At 35.3% G+C, this 18198-nt stretch overlaps 1 protein-coding gene across 2 annotated transcripts in view; it reads right to left on the bottom strand.

The window, feature by feature from the left end:
- The window catches only part of LOC136877471 (uncharacterized), a 169427-nt gene that overhangs the window by 107560 nt on the left and 43669 nt on the right, over positions 1–18198 (bottom strand). Inside the window, exon 6 of one of the 2 annotated variants that reach the window (XM_067151530.2) lies at positions 17890–18070. The exons of the other annotated variant lie outside the window; for it this stretch is intronic. Within the exon in view, the coding sequence (XP_067007631.2) occupies positions 17890–18070 (181 nt within the window). The remainder of the gene's footprint in view (positions 1–17889; positions 18071–18198) is intronic. 2 annotated transcript variants of the gene reach the window in all.

The following is an 18198-nucleotide window of genomic DNA, read 5'->3' as shown; positions in this document are numbered from 1 at the left end:
CTCCCGGTCAGTTGGCTCCGTAAATCTTTGCCATCTTTTCCTATAATCATTTTAATATGTATAAAATCCTTCAGGAGATCCGGCGTGGTGTCATATTGGGTGCTTTGGCGGCACTGAACCCGCGGCCGGACTGCATTCTTAGTCATTACCCGTCCAGGAGCCGTTTCCAGCGCGATCCGCACATTTGACGACGGTCCGGAACATTATTATTATTATTATTATTATTATTATTATTATTATTATTATTACTATTATGTGTTGCTGGAAAGGCTGATGACAGGGAAAACCGGAGTATCCGGAGAAAAACCTGTCCCACCTCCGTTTTTTCCAGCACGAATGTCACATGGAGTGACCGGGATTTGAACCACGGAACCCAGCTGTGAGAGAGGCCCGCGCGCTGCCGCCTTAGCAAAGGAGGATACTTATAAGTACATTAAGAACAGTAAAATCAATGGGTTCACCTCCTTCTACACCCCACCGCCGTTAAGTTTATTTACCGGCAACCCCCCCCCCCAAAAAAAAAATTAAAAGAAGGCTTGTTTCTTTATGTTTAAAGGAGATTCCAAACACCAATGTTCACGTCTATTGCCGTCAGTTTTGAGATATAAGTATCCCCATAAAAATAATTTATTTTTTTCACTTCATCTCACACTACTCCCCCCCACCCGTAAGTGAATTTTCACGCAAAAAATACTTGCTTCTTTAATAGTAAAAGATCTTCTAAATACCAATTATCACGACTCTAACTTCTTCAGCTTTTGATTTATGTGTCGTCATGAAAGGAATTCAACTCCTTTACACTCCCACCCTCCAAGATGGTTTCCCCACCGAAACGCGTTTTTCTTTGTTTTTAAAGGAGATCTAAATACGAATTTTCACGTCTGTAACAACTTTAGTTTTTATTAGATGTTTGCATTCTCATACAATTAAGTCAATTAAATTTTCAATACTTTCACCCCCCCCCCCCCCTCATTGGATTTTGCGAGAATACGTGTTTCTTTACTTTTAAAGCAGATTGCAAATATCGAATTTCACGTCTGTAACATCTTCATTTTTGAGATATCAGTAGCCTAATTAAAAGAATTCAACACCATTTTCAGTCACTCTTACCCACCCCCCACCACCCAAGTGGTATTTCCGAAAAATAAAAATACACGGTTCGTTATGTTTAATAGAGATAAAAAATACCATTTTTCACTTCTGTAACATGTTAAGTTTTTTTAGATATACTGTAAAAATTCTCATTTTAAAATTTCACCACTTTTGAGTTCCCCTTAGGTGGATTTCCAAAAACAAATCACCTATGTTTCTTTACATTTACAGGAGATTCCAAACACCCACTTTTTACGTCTGTAACATTTTACGTTTCCAAGATATTCTGTAGATATAGTCTTTCAAAAAATTCACCCAATTTGTCACTCCTGTTTAACCGCCATTAATTGGATTTCCAAAAACTAAAAAATACGTGTTTCTTTATTTTTAAAGGAGGTCCCATATACAAATTTTCGGTTCTGTAATATCTTCAGGTTCTGAAATATAAGTATCCTCATTAAAGGCATTCAACCCATTTTTCACCCTTTTACACCCCTCCTATTGGGATTTACAGGAAACAAAAAAATACGTGTTCCTTTATTTTTAGAGGAGATTCTAACTACCAATTTTTACATCTGTAAATTTTTAAGTTTTAAGATGTAAACACACTCATTTCTAAAAATTCACCCCCCACTTTCAACCCCCAATATTTATATCTTCAAAAAACGAAAAAATACGTGTTTCTTTACTTTTAAAGTAGATACCACATACCAATTTTCAGGTCTGTAATATCTTCAGGTTCTGAAATATAAGAAGCCTCATTAAAGGCATTCAACCCATTATTCACCCTTTTACACCCTTCCTATTGGGATTTTCCGAGAACAAAAGATTACGCGTTTCTTTATTTTTAAAGGAGATTCTAAATACCAATTTTTACATCCATACACTTTAAAAGTTTTGAGATATAGATACACTCATTTTAAAAAATCACCCCCTTTTCACCCCCCCCATTAATTGGATTTTCGAAAAACAAAAAAATACGTGATTCTTTATTTTTTAAAGAGATCCCAAACATCAATTTTCAGGTCTGTAATATCTTCAGGTTCTGAGATATAAGTAGCCTCATTAAAGGCATTCAACCCCTTTTTCACCCATTTTTACGATTCCTATTGCGATTTTCAAAAAACCAAAAAATACGTGTTTCTTTATTCTTAATGAAGATTCTAAATATCAATTTTTACATCTGCAAACTTTAAAAGTTTGGAGATATAAATTCACTCATTTTAAAAATTCGCCCCCTTTTCACCCTCCCATTAATTGGATTTTCCAAAAACAAAAAAATACGTGTTTCTTTATTTTTAATAGAGATCAAAAGTACCAAGTTTCAGGTCTGTAACATCTTCAGTTTCTGAGATATAAGTACCGGTATCCTGATTAAAGGCATTCAACCCATTTCCCCACATTTTCACCCTTTTTCATCCCTCCTATTGCGATTTTCTGAAAACAAAAAAATACGTGTTCCTTTATTTTTAAGGAAGGTTCTAAATACCAATTTTTACAGCTGCAAACTTTAAAAGTTTGGAGATATAGATTCACTCATTTTAAAAATTCACCCCCTTTTCACCCTCCCATTAATTGGATTTTCCAAAAACAAAAAAATACGTGTTTCTTTATTTTTAAAAGAGATCAAACGTACCAATTTTCAGGTCTGTAATATCTTCAGTTTCTGAGATATAGGTACCGGTATCCTGATTAAAGGCATTCAACCCATTTTCCCCATTTTCACCCTTTTTCACCCCTCCTATTGGGATTTTATGAAAACAAAAAAATACGTGTTTCCTTATTTTTAAAGACGATTCTAAATACCAATTTTTACATCTGTAAACTTTTAAAGTTTTGAGATATAGAGCAACTAATTTTAAAATTTCACCCCCGTTTTCACCCCCTTAGCGAAGGAATATCCCAAAATCCTCTCTTAGCGAGCACCTACGTCTTAATATGAATATATCCCCAAAATTTCATCTCTTTATGTCCAGTAGTTTTGGCTCGGCGATGATGAATCAGTCAGTCAGGACAAGTTATTTTATATATATATAGATATAGACTAGCAAGATACCCGTGCTTCGCTACGGTATTATACTGAAATTTATAATTGAATGCTTATTGTTTTAGATATATAATCCGCCGAAATTCGCGATTTGACACGTTTTCAGCGAGAATCCACCAAAATTCCCGATCTGACTCGTTTTCTATTAGATTACGGCACGTTTCCTCCCAATTTTCTATCTTCCTTTCCAGCAATCGATTTCGTACTTCCCGGGCTAGGCTCAGGCATTCTTCCCGGTCAGTTGGGTCCGTAAATCTTTGCCATACCGTATTTTCCTATAATCATTTTTAATCTGGATAAAATCCTTCAGGAGATCCGGCGTAGTGTCATATTGGGCGCCTTGGCGGCAATGAACCCGCGGCCGGACTTCATTCTTAGTCATTACCCGTCCAGGAGCCGTTTCCAGCGCGGTCCGCATATTTGACGACGGTCCGGAACATTATTATTATTATTATTATTATTATTATTAATGTTATTCTTATTCTTATTATTATTACTATTATGTGTTGCTCGGATGAATGATGACAGGGAAAACCGGAGTATCCGGAGAAAAACCTGTCCCGCCTCCGTTTTGTCCAGCACGAATGTCACATGGAGTGACCGGGATTTGAACCACGGAACCCAGCTGTGAGAAGCCGGCGCGCTGCCGCCTGAGCAACGGAGGATCCGTATAAGTACATTAAGAACAGTAAAATCAATTGGCCTCACCTCCTTTTACACCCCACCGCCGTCAGTTTTTACTGCCAACCCCCCCCAAAAAAAAAAAATTAAAAGAAGGCGTGTTTCTTTATGTTTAAGGGAGATTCCAAACACCAATGTTCACGTCTATTACCTTCAGTTTTGAGATATAAGTATCCCCATAAATATAATTTACTTTTGTCACTTCATTTCAAACTACTCCCCCCCCCCCCATAAGTGAATTTCCCCGCAAATAATACTTGTTTCTTTAATAGTGAAGGATCTTCTAAATACCAATTATCACGACTCTAACTTCTTCACTTTTAGATTTATGTGTCCTCATGAAAGGAATTCAACTCCTTTACACTCCCGCCCCCCAAGATGCTTTCCCCCCCAAAACGCGTTTTTCTTTGTTTTTAAAGGAGATCCAAATACGAATTTTCACGTCTGTAACAACTTTAGTTTTTATTAGATGTATATATTCTCATACCATTAAAGTCAATTAATTTTTCAATTCTTTCACCCCCCTCCCCCCGCTTCATTGGATTTTCCGAGAATACGTGTTTCTTTACTTTTAAAGCAGATTGCAAATATCAAATTTCACGTCTGTAACATCTTCATTTTTAAGATATCAGTAGCCTAATTAAAAGAATTCAACACCATTTTCAGTCACTTTCACCCCCCTCCACCCAAGTGGTATTTCCGAAAATTAAAAATACACGTTTCTTTATGTTTAATAGAGATAAAAATACCATTTTTCACTTCTGTAACATGTTAAGTTTTTTAGATATACTGTAAAAATTCTCATTTTAAAATTTCACCCCTTTTGGGTTCCCCTTAAGTGGAGTTTCCAAAAACAAATCACCTATGTTCCTTTACATTTACAGGAGATTCCAAACACCCACTTTTTACGTCTCTAACATTTTACGTTTCCAAGATAATCTTTCAAAAAATTCACCCCAATTTGTCACTTCTGTTTAACCGCCATTAATAGGATTTTCCAAAAACTAAAAAAATACGTGTTTCTTTATTTTTAAAGGAGATCCCATATACAAATTTTCAGTTCTGTAATATCTTCCGTTTCTGAGATATATGTATCCTCATTAAAGGCATTCAACCCATTTTTTACCCTTTTACACCGCTCCTATTGGGATTTACAGGAAACAAAAAATACGTGTTCCTTTATTTTTAGAGGAGATTCTAACTACCAATTTTTACATCTGTAAATTTTAAAGTTTTAAGATGTAGACACATTCATTTTAAAAAATTCACCCCCCTTTTCACCCCTCAATATTTGGATTTTCCAAAAACGAAAAAATACATGTTTCTTTACATTTAAAGTAGATCCCAAATACCAATTTTCAGGTCTGTAATATCTTCAGGTTCTGAAATATAAGTAGCCTCATTAAAGGCATTCAACCCATTATTCACCCTTTTACACCCTTCCTACTGGGATTTTCCGAAAACAAAAGAATGCGTGTTTCTTTATTTTTAAAGGAGATTCTAAATACCAATTTTTACATCTATAAACTGTAACAGTTTTGAGATTTGGATACACTCATTTTAAAAAATCACCCCCTTTTCACCCCCCCATTTAATTGGATTTTCCAAAAACAAAAAAATACGTGTTTCTTTATTTTTAAAGGAGATCCCAAACACCAATTTTCAGGTCTGTAATATCTTCAGTTTCTGAAATATATGTAGCCTCATCAAAGGCATTCAACCACTTTTTCACCCCTTTTCACCCCTCCTATTGCGATTTTCCGAAAACAAAAAAATACGTGTTTCTTTATTTTTAAAGGAGATTCTAAATACCAATTTTTACATCTATAAACTGTAACAGTTTTGAGATATAGATACACTCATTTTAAAAAATCACCCCCTTTTCACCCCCCCATTAATTGGATTTTCCAAAAACAAAAAAATACGTGTTTCTTTATTTTTAAAAGAGATCAAAAGTACCAATTTTCAGCTCTGTAATATCTTCAGTTTCTGAGATATAAGTACTGGTATACTGATTAAGGGCATTCAACCCATTTTCCACATTTTCACCCCTTTTCACCCCTCCTATTGGGATTTTCTGAAAACAAAAAAATACGTGTTTCCTTATTTTTAAAGGAGATTCTAAATACAAATTTTCACATCTGTAAACTTTTAAAGTTTTGAGATATAGACACACTAATTTTAAAATTTCACCCCCCCTTTTCACCCCCTTAGCGACGGAATATCCAAAAATCCTCTCTTAGCGAGCACCTACATCTTAATATGAATATATCTCCAAAATTTCATTTCTTTATGTCCAGTAGTTTTGGCTCGGCGATGATGAATCAGTCAGTCAGGACAAGCTACTTTATATATATATAGATTACTAGCAAGATACCCGTGCTTCGCTACGGTATTGTACTGAAATTTATAATTGAATGCTTATTGTTTTAGATATATAATCCGCCGAAATTCGCGATCTGACTCGTTTTCTGTGAGAATCCACCAAAATTCCCGATCTGACTCGTTTTCTATTAGATTACGGCACGTTTCCTCCCATTTTTCAATCTTCCTTTCCAGCAATCGATTTCGTACTTCCCGGGCTAGGCTCAGGTATTCCTCCCGGTCAGTTGGCTCCGTAAATCTTTGCCATCTTTTCCTATAATCATTTTAATATGTATAAAATCCTTCAGGAGATCCGGCGTGGTGTCATATTGGGTGCTTTGGCGGCACTGAACCCGCGGCCGGACTGCATTCTTAGTCATTACCCGTCCAGGAGCCGTTTCCAGCGCGATCCGCACATTTGACGACGGTCCGGAACATTATTATTATTATTATTATTATTATTATTATTATTATTACTATTATGTGTTGCTGGAAAGGCTGATGACAGGGAAAACCGGAGTATCCGGAGAAAAACCTGTCCCACCTCCGTTTTTTCCAGCACGAATGTCACATGGAGTGACCGGGATTTGAACCACGGAACCCAGCTGTGAGAGAGGCCCGCGCGCTGCCGCCTTAGCAAAGGAGGATACTTATAAGTACATTAAGAACAGTAAAATCAATGGGTTCACCTCCTTCTACACCCCACCGCCGTTAAGTTTATTTACCGGCAACCCCCCCCCCAAAAAAAAAAAATTAAAAGAAGGCTTGTTTCTTTATGTTTAAAGGAGATTCCAAACACCAATGTTCACGTCTATTGCCGTCAGTTTTGAGATATAAGTATCCCCATAAAAATAATTTATTTTTTTCACTTCATCTCACACTACTCCCCCCCACCCGTAAGTGAATTTTCACGCAAAAAATACTTGCTTCTTTAATAGTAAAAGATCTTCTAAATACCAATTATCACGACTCTAACTTCTTCAGCTTTTGATTTATGTGTCGTCATGAAAGGAATTCAACTCCTTTACACTCCCACCCTCCAAGATGGTTTCCCCACCGAAACGCGTTTTTCTTTGTTTTTAAAGGAGATCTAAATACGAATTTTCACGTCTGTAACAACTTTAGTTTTTATTAGATGTTTGCATTCTCATACAATTAAGTCAATTAAATTTTCAATACTTTCACCCCCCCCCCCCTCATTGGATTTTGCGAGAATACGTGTTTCTTTACTTTTAAAGCAGATTGCAAATATCGAATTTCACGTCTGTAACATCTTCATTTTTGAGATATCAGTAGCCTAATTAAAAGAATTCAACACCATTTTCAGTCACTCTTACCCACCCCCCACCACCCAAGTGGTATTTCCGAAAAATAAAAATACACGGTTCGTTATGTTTAATAGAGATAAAAAATACCATTTTTCACTTCTGTAACATGTTAAGTTTTTTTAGATATACTGTAAAAATTCTCATTTTAAAATTTCACCACTTTTGAGTTCCCCTTAGGTGGATTTCCAAAAACAAATCACCTATGTTTCTTTACATTTACAGGAGATTCCAAACACCCACTTTTTACGTCTGTAACATTTTACGTTTCCAAGATATTCTGTAGATATAGTCTTTCAAAAAATTCACCCAATTTGTCACTCCTGTTTAACCGCCATTAATTGGATTTCCAAAAACTAAAAAATACGTGTTTCTTTATTTTTAAAGGAGGTCCCATATACAAATTTTCGGTTCTGTAATATCTTCAGGTTCTGAAATATAAGTATCCTCATTAAAGGCATTCAACCCATTTTTCACCCTTTTACACCCCTCCTATTGGGATTTACAGGAAACAAAAAAATACGTGTTCCTTTATTTTTAGAGGAGATTCTAACTACCAATTTTTACATCTGTAAATTTTTAAGTTTTAAGATGTAAACACACTCATTTCTAAAAATTCACCCCCCACTTTCAACCCCCAATATTTATATCTTCAAAAAACGAAAAAATACGTGTTTCTTTACTTTTAAAGTAGATACCACATACCAATTTTCAGGTCTGTAATATCTTCAGGTTCTGAAATATAAGAAGCCTCATTAAAGGCATTCAACCCATTATTCACCCTTTTACACCCTTCCTATTGGGATTTTCCGAGAACAAAAGATTACGCGTTTCTTTATTTTTAAAGGAGATTCTAAATACCAATTTTTACATCCATACACTTTAAAAGTTTTGAGATATAGATACACTCATTTTAAAAAATCACCCCCTTTTCACCCCCCCCATTAATTGGATTTTCGAAAAACAAAAAAATACGTGATTCTTTATTTTTTAAAGAGATCCCAAACATCAATTTTCAGGTCTGTAATATCTTCAGGTTCTGAGATATAAGTAGCCTCATTAAAGGCATTCAACCCCTTTTTCACCCATTTTTACGATTCCTATTGCGATTTTCAAAAAACCAAAAAATACGTGTTTCTTTATTCTTAATGAAGATTCTAAATATCAATTTTTACATCTGCAAACTTTAAAAGTTTGGAGATATAAATTCACTCATTTTAAAAATTCGCCCCCTTTTCACCCTCCCATTAATTGGATTTTCCAAAAACAAAAAAATACGTGTTTCTTTATTTTTAATAGAGATCAAAAGTACCAAGTTTCAGGTCTGTAACATCTTCAGTTTCTGAGATATAAGTACCGGTATCCTGATTAAAGGCATTCAACCCATTTCCCCACATTTTCACCCTTTTTCATCCCTCCTATTGCGATTTTCTGAAAACAAAAAAATACGTGTTCCTTTATTTTTAAGGAAGGTTCTAAATACCAATTTTTACAGCTGCAAACTTTAAAAGTTTGGAGATATAGATTCACTCATTTTAAAAATTCACCCCCTTTTCACCCTCCCATTAATTGGATTTTCCAAAAACAAAAAAATACGTGTTTCTTTATTTTTAAAAGAGATCAAACGTACCAATTTTCAGGTCTGTAATATCTTCAGTTTCTGAGATATAGGTACCGGTATCCTGATTAAAGGCATTCAACCCATTTTCCCCATTTTCACCCTTTTTCACCCCTCCTATTGGGATTTTATGAAAACAAAAAAATACGTGTTTCCTTATTTTTAAAGACGATTCTAAATACCAATTTTTACATCTGTAAACTTTTAAAGTTTTGAGATATAGAGCAACTAATTTTAAAATTTCACCCCCGTTTTCACCCCCTTAGCGAAGGAATATCCCAAAATCCTCTCTTAGCGAGCACCTACGTCTTAATATGAATATATCCCCAAAATTTCATCTCTTTATGTCCAGTAGTTTTGGCTCGGCGATGATGAATCAGTCAGTCAGGACAAGTTATTTTATATATATACTAGCAAGATACCCGTGCTTCGCTACGGTATTATACTGAAATTTATAATTGAATGCTTATTGTTTTAGATATATAATCCGCCGAAATTCGCGATTTGACACGTTTTCAGCGAGAATCCACCAAAATTCCCGATCTGACTCGTTTTCTATTAGATTACGGCACGTTTCCTCCCAATTTTCTATCTTCCTTTCCAGCAATCGATTTCGTACTTCCCGGGCTAGGCTCAGGCATTCTTCCCGGTCAGTTGGGTCCGTAAATCTTTGCCATACCGTATTTTCCTATAATCATTTTTAATCTGGATAAAATCCTTCAGGAGATCCGGCGTAGTGTCATATTGGGCGCCTTGGCGGCAATGAACCCGCGGCCGGACTTCATTCTTAGTCATTACCCGTCCAGGAGCCGTTTCCAGCGCGGTCCGCATATTTGACGACGGTCCGGAACATTATTATTATTATTATTATTATTATTATTAATGTTATTCTTATTCTTATTATTATTACTATTATGTGTTGCTCGGATGAATGATGACAGGGAAAACCGGAGTATCCGGAGAAAAACCTGTCCCGCCTCCGTTTTGTCCAGCACGAATGTCACATGGAGTGACCGGGATTTGAACCACGGAACCCAGCTGTGAGAAGCCGGCGCGCTGCCGCCTGAGCAACGGAGGATCCGTATAAGTACATTAAGAACAGTAAAATCAATTGGCCTCACCTCCTTTTACACCCCACCGCCGTCAGTTTTTACTGCCAACCCCCCCCAAAAAAAAAAAATTAAAAGAAGGCGTGTTTCTTTATGTTTAAGGGAGATTCCAAACACCAATGTTCACGTCTATTACCTTCAGTTTTGAGATATAAGTATCCCCATAAATATAATTTACTTTTGTCACTTCATTTCAAACTACTCCCCCCCCCCCCATAAGTGAATTTCCCCGCAAATAATACTTGTTTCTTTAATAGTGAAGGATCTTCTAAATACCAATTATCACGACTCTAACTTCTTCACTTTTAGATTTATGTGTCCTCATGAAAGGAATTCAACTCCTTTACACTCCCGCCCCCCAAGATGCTTTCCCCCCCAAAACGCGTTTTTCTTTGTTTTTAAAGGAGATCCAAATACGAATTTTCACGTCTGTAACAACTTTAGTTTTTATTAGATGTATATATTCTCATACCATTAAAGTCAATTAATTTTTCAATTCTTTCACCCCCCTCCCCCCGCTTCATTGGATTTTCCGAGAATACGTGTTTCTTTACTTTTAAAGCAGATTGCAAATATCAAATTTCACGTCTGTAACATCTTCATTTTTAAGATATCAGTAGCCTAATTAAAAGAATTCAACACCATTTTCAGTCACTTTCACCCCCCTCCACCCAAGTGGTATTTCCGAAAATTAAAAATACACGTTTCTTTATGTTTAATAGAGATAAAAATACCATTTTTCACTTCTGTAACATGTTAAGTTTTTTAGATATACTGTAAAAATTCTCATTTTAAAATTTCACCCCTTTTGGGTTCCCCTTAAGTGGAGTTTCCAAAAACAAATCACCTATGTTCCTTTACATTTACAGGAGATTCCAAACACCCACTTTTTACGTCTCTAACATTTTACGTTTCCAAGATAATCTTTCAAAAAATTCACCCCAATTTGTCACTTCTGTTTAACCGCCATTAATAGGATTTTCCAAAAACTAAAAAAATACGTGTTTCTTTATTTTTAAAGGAGATCCCATATACAAATTTTCAGTTCTGTAATATCTTCCGTTTCTGAGATATATGTATCCTCATTAAAGGCATTCAACCCATTTTTTACCCTTTTACACCGCTCCTATTGGGATTTACAGGAAACAAAAAATACGTGTTCCTTTATTTTTAGAGGAGATTCTAACTACCAATTTTTACATCTGTAAATTTTAAAGTTTTAAGATGTAGACACATTCATTTTAAAAAATTCACCCCCCTTTTCACCCCTCAATATTTGGATTTTCCAAAAACGAAAAAATACATGTTTCTTTACATTTAAAGTAGATCCCAAATACCAATTTTCAGGTCTGTAATATCTTCAGGTTCTGAAATATAAGTAGCCTCATTAAAGGCATTCAACCCATTATTCACCCTTTTACACCCTTCCTACTGGGATTTTCCGAAAACAAAAGAATGCGTGTTTCTTTATTTTTAAAGGAGATTCTAAATACCAATTTTTACATCTATAAACTGTAACAGTTTTGAGATTTGGATACACTCATTTTAAAAAATCACCCCCTTTTCACCCCCCCATTTAATTGGATTTTCCAAAAACAAAAAAATACGTGTTTCTTTATTTTTAAAGGAGATCCCAAACACCAATTTTCAGGTCTGTAATATCTTCAGTTTCTGAAATATATGTAGCCTCATCAAAGGCATTCAACCACTTTTTCACCCCTTTTCACCCCTCCTATTGCGATTTTCCGAAAACAAAAAAATACGTGTTTCTTTATTTTTAAAGGAGATTCTAAATACCAATTTTTACATCTATAAACTGTAACAGTTTTGAGATATAGATACACTCATTTTAAAAAATCACCCCCTTTTCACCCCCCCATTAATTGGATTTTCCAAAAACAAAAAAATACGTGTTTCTTTATTTTTAAAAGAGATCAAAAGTACCAATTTTCAGCTCTGTAATATCTTCAGTTTCTGAGATATAAGTACTGGTATACTGATTAAGGGCATTCAACCCATTTTCCACATTTTCACCCCTTTTCACCCCTCCTATTGGGATTTTCTGAAAACAAAAAAATACGTGTTTCCTTATTTTTAAAGGAGATTCTAAATACAAATTTTCACATCTGTAAACTTTTAAAGTTTTGAGATATAGACACACTAATTTTAAAATTTCACCCCCCCTTTTCACCCCCTTAGCGACGGAATATCCAAAAATCCTCTCTTAGCGAGCACCTACATCTTAATATGAATATATCTCCAAAATTTCATTTCTTTATGTCCAGTAGTTTTGGCTCGGCGATGATGAATCAGTCAGTCAGGACAAGCTACTTTATATATATATAGATAGATATGTCCTGACTGAGTTAAAACTACTCGACATAAAGAAATGAAGGTTTGGGGATACATTTATATTAGAGTGTAGGTGTTCACTAAGGGAGGATTTTTGGATATTCTGTCGCTAAGGTGGGAAAAAGGGGGCTGAATTGTTTAAATGAGCATATCTGTATCTCAGAAACTTAAAAGTTTACAGACATAAAAATTGGTATTTAGAATCTCCTTTAAAAACAAAGAAACACATGTTTTGTTTTTGTTTTTGGGAAATCCCCTTAAGGGAGGTGGAAAAGGGGTTGAATATCTTTTTTGAGGATACTTGTATCTTAAAAAAAATGAAGACGTTATAGCTATGAAAACTGGTATTTAGAATCTCCTTTAAAAATAAAGAAACATATATATTTTGTTTTTGGAAAATCCAATTAATGGGGGTGGGGGGGGGGGGGGTGAACAGGAGTGACAAAGGAGGTGAATTAAAAAAAAAGACTATATTTACAGTATACCTCAGAAATGTAAACTGTTAAAGACGTGAAAACTGGTATTTGGAATCTCCTGTAAAAGTAAAGAAACATAGATAGTTTATTTTTGGTAAATCCACTTAAGGAGAATTGAAAAAGGGGGTGAAGTTTTAAAATGAGAATATCTACCGAACATCTCATAAACTTAACATGTTACGGATGTGAAAAATGGTATTTGTAATATCTTTTAAAAATAAAGAAATTTTATTTTTTTGTTTCAGAAAAAACTTGAGGGAGGGGGGGGCATAAAAAGGACTGAAAAGGGGGTTGAATTCTTTTTATTAGGATAGTGATATCTCAATGAATTAAGATGTTACAGCAGTGAAAATTGGTATTTGGAATCTCCTTTAAAAATAAATAAGTATGTCTTTGTTTTGGAAAATCCACTTAAGGGGGGCGAAAGCTTTAAAAAATTTGTTCAATTCTTTGTATGAGGATACTTATATCTAAAAAACTAAAGATGTTGCAGGTGTGAAAAATTGGTATTTGGAATCTCCATTAAAAATAAAGAAACATGCATTCTTTTGTTTTTGGAAAATCCACTCAAGGGGGTTGAAAGAATTGAAAAAATTAGTTGAATTATTTGTATGAGGATACTTACATCTAAATGAAAGATGTTACAGACATGAAAATTGGTGTTTGGAACCTCCTTTAAAAATAAACACACCGAGCTCGATAGCTGCAGTCGCTTAAGTGCAGCCAGTATCCAGTAATCGGGAGATAGTGGGTTCGAGCCCCACTGTCGGCAGCCTTGAAGATGGTTTTCCATAGTTTCCCATTTCCACACCAGGCAAATGCCGGGGCTGTACCTTAATTAAGGCCACGGCCGCTTCCTTCCAATTCCGAGGCCTTTCCTATCCCATCGTCGCCGTAAGACCTATCTGTGTCGGTGCAACGTAAAGCAAATAGCAAAAAAAAAAAAAGCACTTTATTTTGTTTTTGGAGAATCCATTTAAGGGGGTGAACAGAATTTCAAAAGCAGATTAATTTTTAAAATGAGTACCAGTATATCTGCAGTATATGTCAAAAACTTAACATGTTAAGGCGTGAAACTTGGTATTTGGAGAGTCCTTTAAAATACAGCAACATGCATTTTTTTGTTTTCGGAAAAGGCACTCTACGGGGGTGAAAAATGTGAAAAAAAGTTGATTTTTTAAATGAAGATACTTATATCTCAAAAACTGAAGATGTTACAGATGTGAAAATTAGTACTTGGAATCTCCTTTAAAAATAAAGACCGAGCTCGATAGCTGCAGTCGCTTAAGTGCGGCCAGTATCCAGTATTCGGGAGATAGTAGGTTCGAACCCCACTGTCGGCAGCCCTGAAAATGTTTTTCCGTGGTTTCCCATTTTCACACCAGGCAAATGCTGGGGCTGTACCTTAATTAAGGCCACGGCCGCTTCCTTCCCACTCCTAGCCCTTTCCTGTCCCATCGTTGCCGTAAGACCTATCTGTTAGGCATAGATATCAAGGATAATTAAATAAAAAAACACCTATTCAATACTTTCCACGTTTAATGTGGTTATTATCTACATGATTTTATGTAGACTCATTTGGTCAGGTACATGTTTCACCCATTATTTTGGGCATCTTCAGCCTGTAAACAACCTTTAGGTCAAGGTTTGGGACCTTTTTAACTAATATAAACATACTAATATATACACTATATACAACATATACATTATATACAATATATACAAACATAAGTCAATACAGTAAAGTTTTTTGGTCCTAATCTATTTAATATGGAAAATGTCCAAAACTAAAATGGATCTTCTTTTCGGTGAAGAGGATTGCAAATCGGGGTTTATGTGACCCCTATATCATATTAAGTACTTGACGTATCGTGTCTGGTGACAGGATGTGTCGTCAACAATAAGAGGAGATTTGAACTGATTGTAGGTTGGTCAAGATTGAAAATATAAATTTAAATTGAATGTGTTTTAACTTGGCAGTTCTGGTTAACTTAAAATGTTCAAAACTAAAAATAAAATGAAACGGATCTTCTTTTTTCTTCTTGAGAAGGGGTGATATTAAAACTGGAGCTTGTTTGACCCACGATTTTCATTTTCATGTTCTTGACGTAACTAATATTTAAATGTGTTGTCGTGTACAAGTGGAGATTCAAAAGTCGATTGTTGTAGGTAGACTGGTCAAAAACTGAAGTACATAAGGAATCTTGCTCAACTGAACGGGTTTAAAATAGATATGGTCAACCGTTTGATTAACAAAATCAAAATTAAATTGTCCACTAACCTCATCCCAGAAAAACCTAAAAAAACCAGTTTCGCCACATTTACATATAACAACCCAGCCGTCCATCAGATCGCAAATACTTTAAAGAAGCACAATATCAATATAGCCTTCAGGACAGTTAACACTAATCGAAACATGTTTTTTAACCACAACAAGGTCAATCACAATAGCAACCATTATTCAAGGTCCGGCATATATAAACTAACATGTACACAATGTGGTTTTTCTTATATCGGACAGACTGGCCGCAGCTTTAACACGAGATATCTGGAACATTATAACGCTCAAAAACACAATAAGTACTCAGCGATGAGCCAACATATGAGAGAAACGGGCCACCACTTTACATCCATAGAGAAAGATCTTACCATCATTAGAAGCATAGGTAAAGGGAAATTAATGAATGAACTGGAAAACCTACACATCTTTTTAGACCAAACCTACAATAAAAATAAAAATCTCAACGACGTCAATGAAATTAAAAATCCTTTGTACGAATTAACACCTAGATTAATTAATAACGTGAATTCAGATCAAAACAAAATCCCTCAATTATTTAAATCTCCACACTCAAATGCTTCATCCATCATGCCAAAAGTTAAACCCGCCCATATTGCTTCTAGAAACTCCCCTCCAGCAACAGCACACACGCCCATAGACCAGCCTACCCCCACTCTCCCTCCATGCCCCGCCCCTCCATTACCGCACCATTACAACACCAGGAGTAGAAATGGTGACAAGACAGGCGCTGCCGGAACAGACAGATCCATCTAGTATTAACTGAACAAGTAAGTCACTTTACAGTTAAGAGGTGTTAATTTAATACATTTTATCACAACGCGTGCTCAAAAAAAAAAAGAAAAAAAAAAAAAAAAAAATTAATTCAAAATTATTTTCTACTTCATTACAGATATTCTTAAGATCCCTCCCAAAGACCAAGCAACACATCAACGGGAACAATTTTCACACAAGACTGTATCAAGTGTCTAGGATGTCTCTTCCCAATTAAGCAGCAGCCTAAAACTATGAAACAGCTAAATATTGTACTCTTGTCAATTCCTTGACGTTACATGAGACCCAAAGTCAAGACGCTAACAGTTTCATTCACAACGTTTTTGACCAGTCTACCTACAACAATCGACTTTTGAATCTCCACTTGTACACGACAACACATTTAAATATTAGTTACGTCAAGAACATGAAAATGAAAATCGTGGGTCAAACAAGCTCCAGTTTTAATATCACCCCTTCTCAAGAAGAAAAAAGAAGATCCGTTTCATTTTATTTTTAGTTTTGAACATTTTAAGTTAACCAGAACTGCCAAGTTAAAACACATTCAATTTAAATTTATATTTTCAATCTTGACCAACCTACAATCAGTTCAAATCTCCTCTTATTGTTGACGACACATCCTGTCACCAGACACGATACGTCAAGTACTTAATATGATATAGGGGTCACATAAACCCCGATTTGCAATCCTCTTCACCGAAAAGAAGATCCATTTTAGTTTTGGACATTTTCCATATTAAATAGATTAGGACCAAAAAACTTTACTGTATTGACTTATGTTCGTATATATTGTATATAATGTATATGTTGTATATAGTGTATATATTAGTATGTTTATATTAGTTAAAAAGGTCCCAAACCTTGACCTAAAGGTTGTTTACAGGCTGAAGATGCCCAAAATAATGGGTGAAACATGTACCTGACCAAATGAGTCTACATAAAATCATGTAGATAATAACCACATTAAACGTGGAAAGTATTGAATAGGTGTTTTTTTATTTAATTATCCTTGATATCTATGCCTAACGTCATCTTCAATACGGAACAATAATGAGAGTTGTTACTTGTAAGACCTATCTGTGTCGGTGCGCCGTAAAACAACTAGCAAAAAAAAAAAAAAAAAAATAAATAAATAAATAAATAAAGAAACATGTATTTTTTTGTCTTTGGAAAATCCACTCTGGTGGTGGGGGAAGAACTGGTAAAGGGGTTGAATTCCTTTTATGGGGATATTTATATCTGAAGATGTTACAGATGTGGAAATAGGTATTTGGAATCGCTTTTAAAAATAAAGACATTTTTCTGACTTGAGAGAAGACTGTTTTTCACATGTACGGTTCTATGTCCCATGGTCATCTTAGCCTCAAAAGGCAATACTACAAACGTGGTTTACAAAGACTTTCTGGGGTAAATGAAATTCCATTTTTCGGTGACATTTTATACTTTAGGGATTTCAGATAATGTCTTAGTACAGTACCGAGGAACAATTACTTTTAACAAATTATGAAATTCATACAAGTGAAGCCGCGGGTAACTGCTAGTCAGAAATAAAAAGTATATAATACAAATAAGAAAACTGGAGGAAAGCCTGGCCTGCCTGCGCTTTGTCCAGCACAAATCTCACATGGAGTGATTGGGATTTGAACCATGGAACCAAGCGGTGAGAGGCTGGTGCACTGAACACCTCAGCCATGAAGGCTCCCAGGTAATAATTCCATAACAGCAGAAACTTCCAATATGATTATAACTCACCATGGGCAGTGTTTCCCCCAACCAGCATATAGGGCCCAGGTGGCATCTGGCTCATTATTGTAAATATTTCATCTATTGTTTTGGGCTTATTCCAAGTAGCTTGTGACTTCTTTATCTGCACAACGCTTTCCTCGTGAGGCTGCCAGACACACTCCTTATTGCATGGAACACTGCATAGGTCCTGAAGATACAAACTTTCTTTAAAATACAGTTTGCACTCTTACTCAATATTAAAGCATATATAGAATGATAGGTACATGAAGAGGAACACATAATAGGATAAACACAATGACAGGTCTGCATCAGTGG

The sequence above is a fragment of the Anabrus simplex genome, chromosome 7 (genome assembly GCF_040414725.1).
Source record: "Anabrus simplex isolate iqAnaSimp1 chromosome 7, ASM4041472v1, whole genome shotgun sequence".
Classification (NCBI taxonomy): Eukaryota; Metazoa; Arthropoda; class Insecta; order Orthoptera; family Tettigoniidae; genus Anabrus; species Anabrus simplex.
This window is presented reverse-complemented; position numbering and strand designations above follow the sequence as displayed.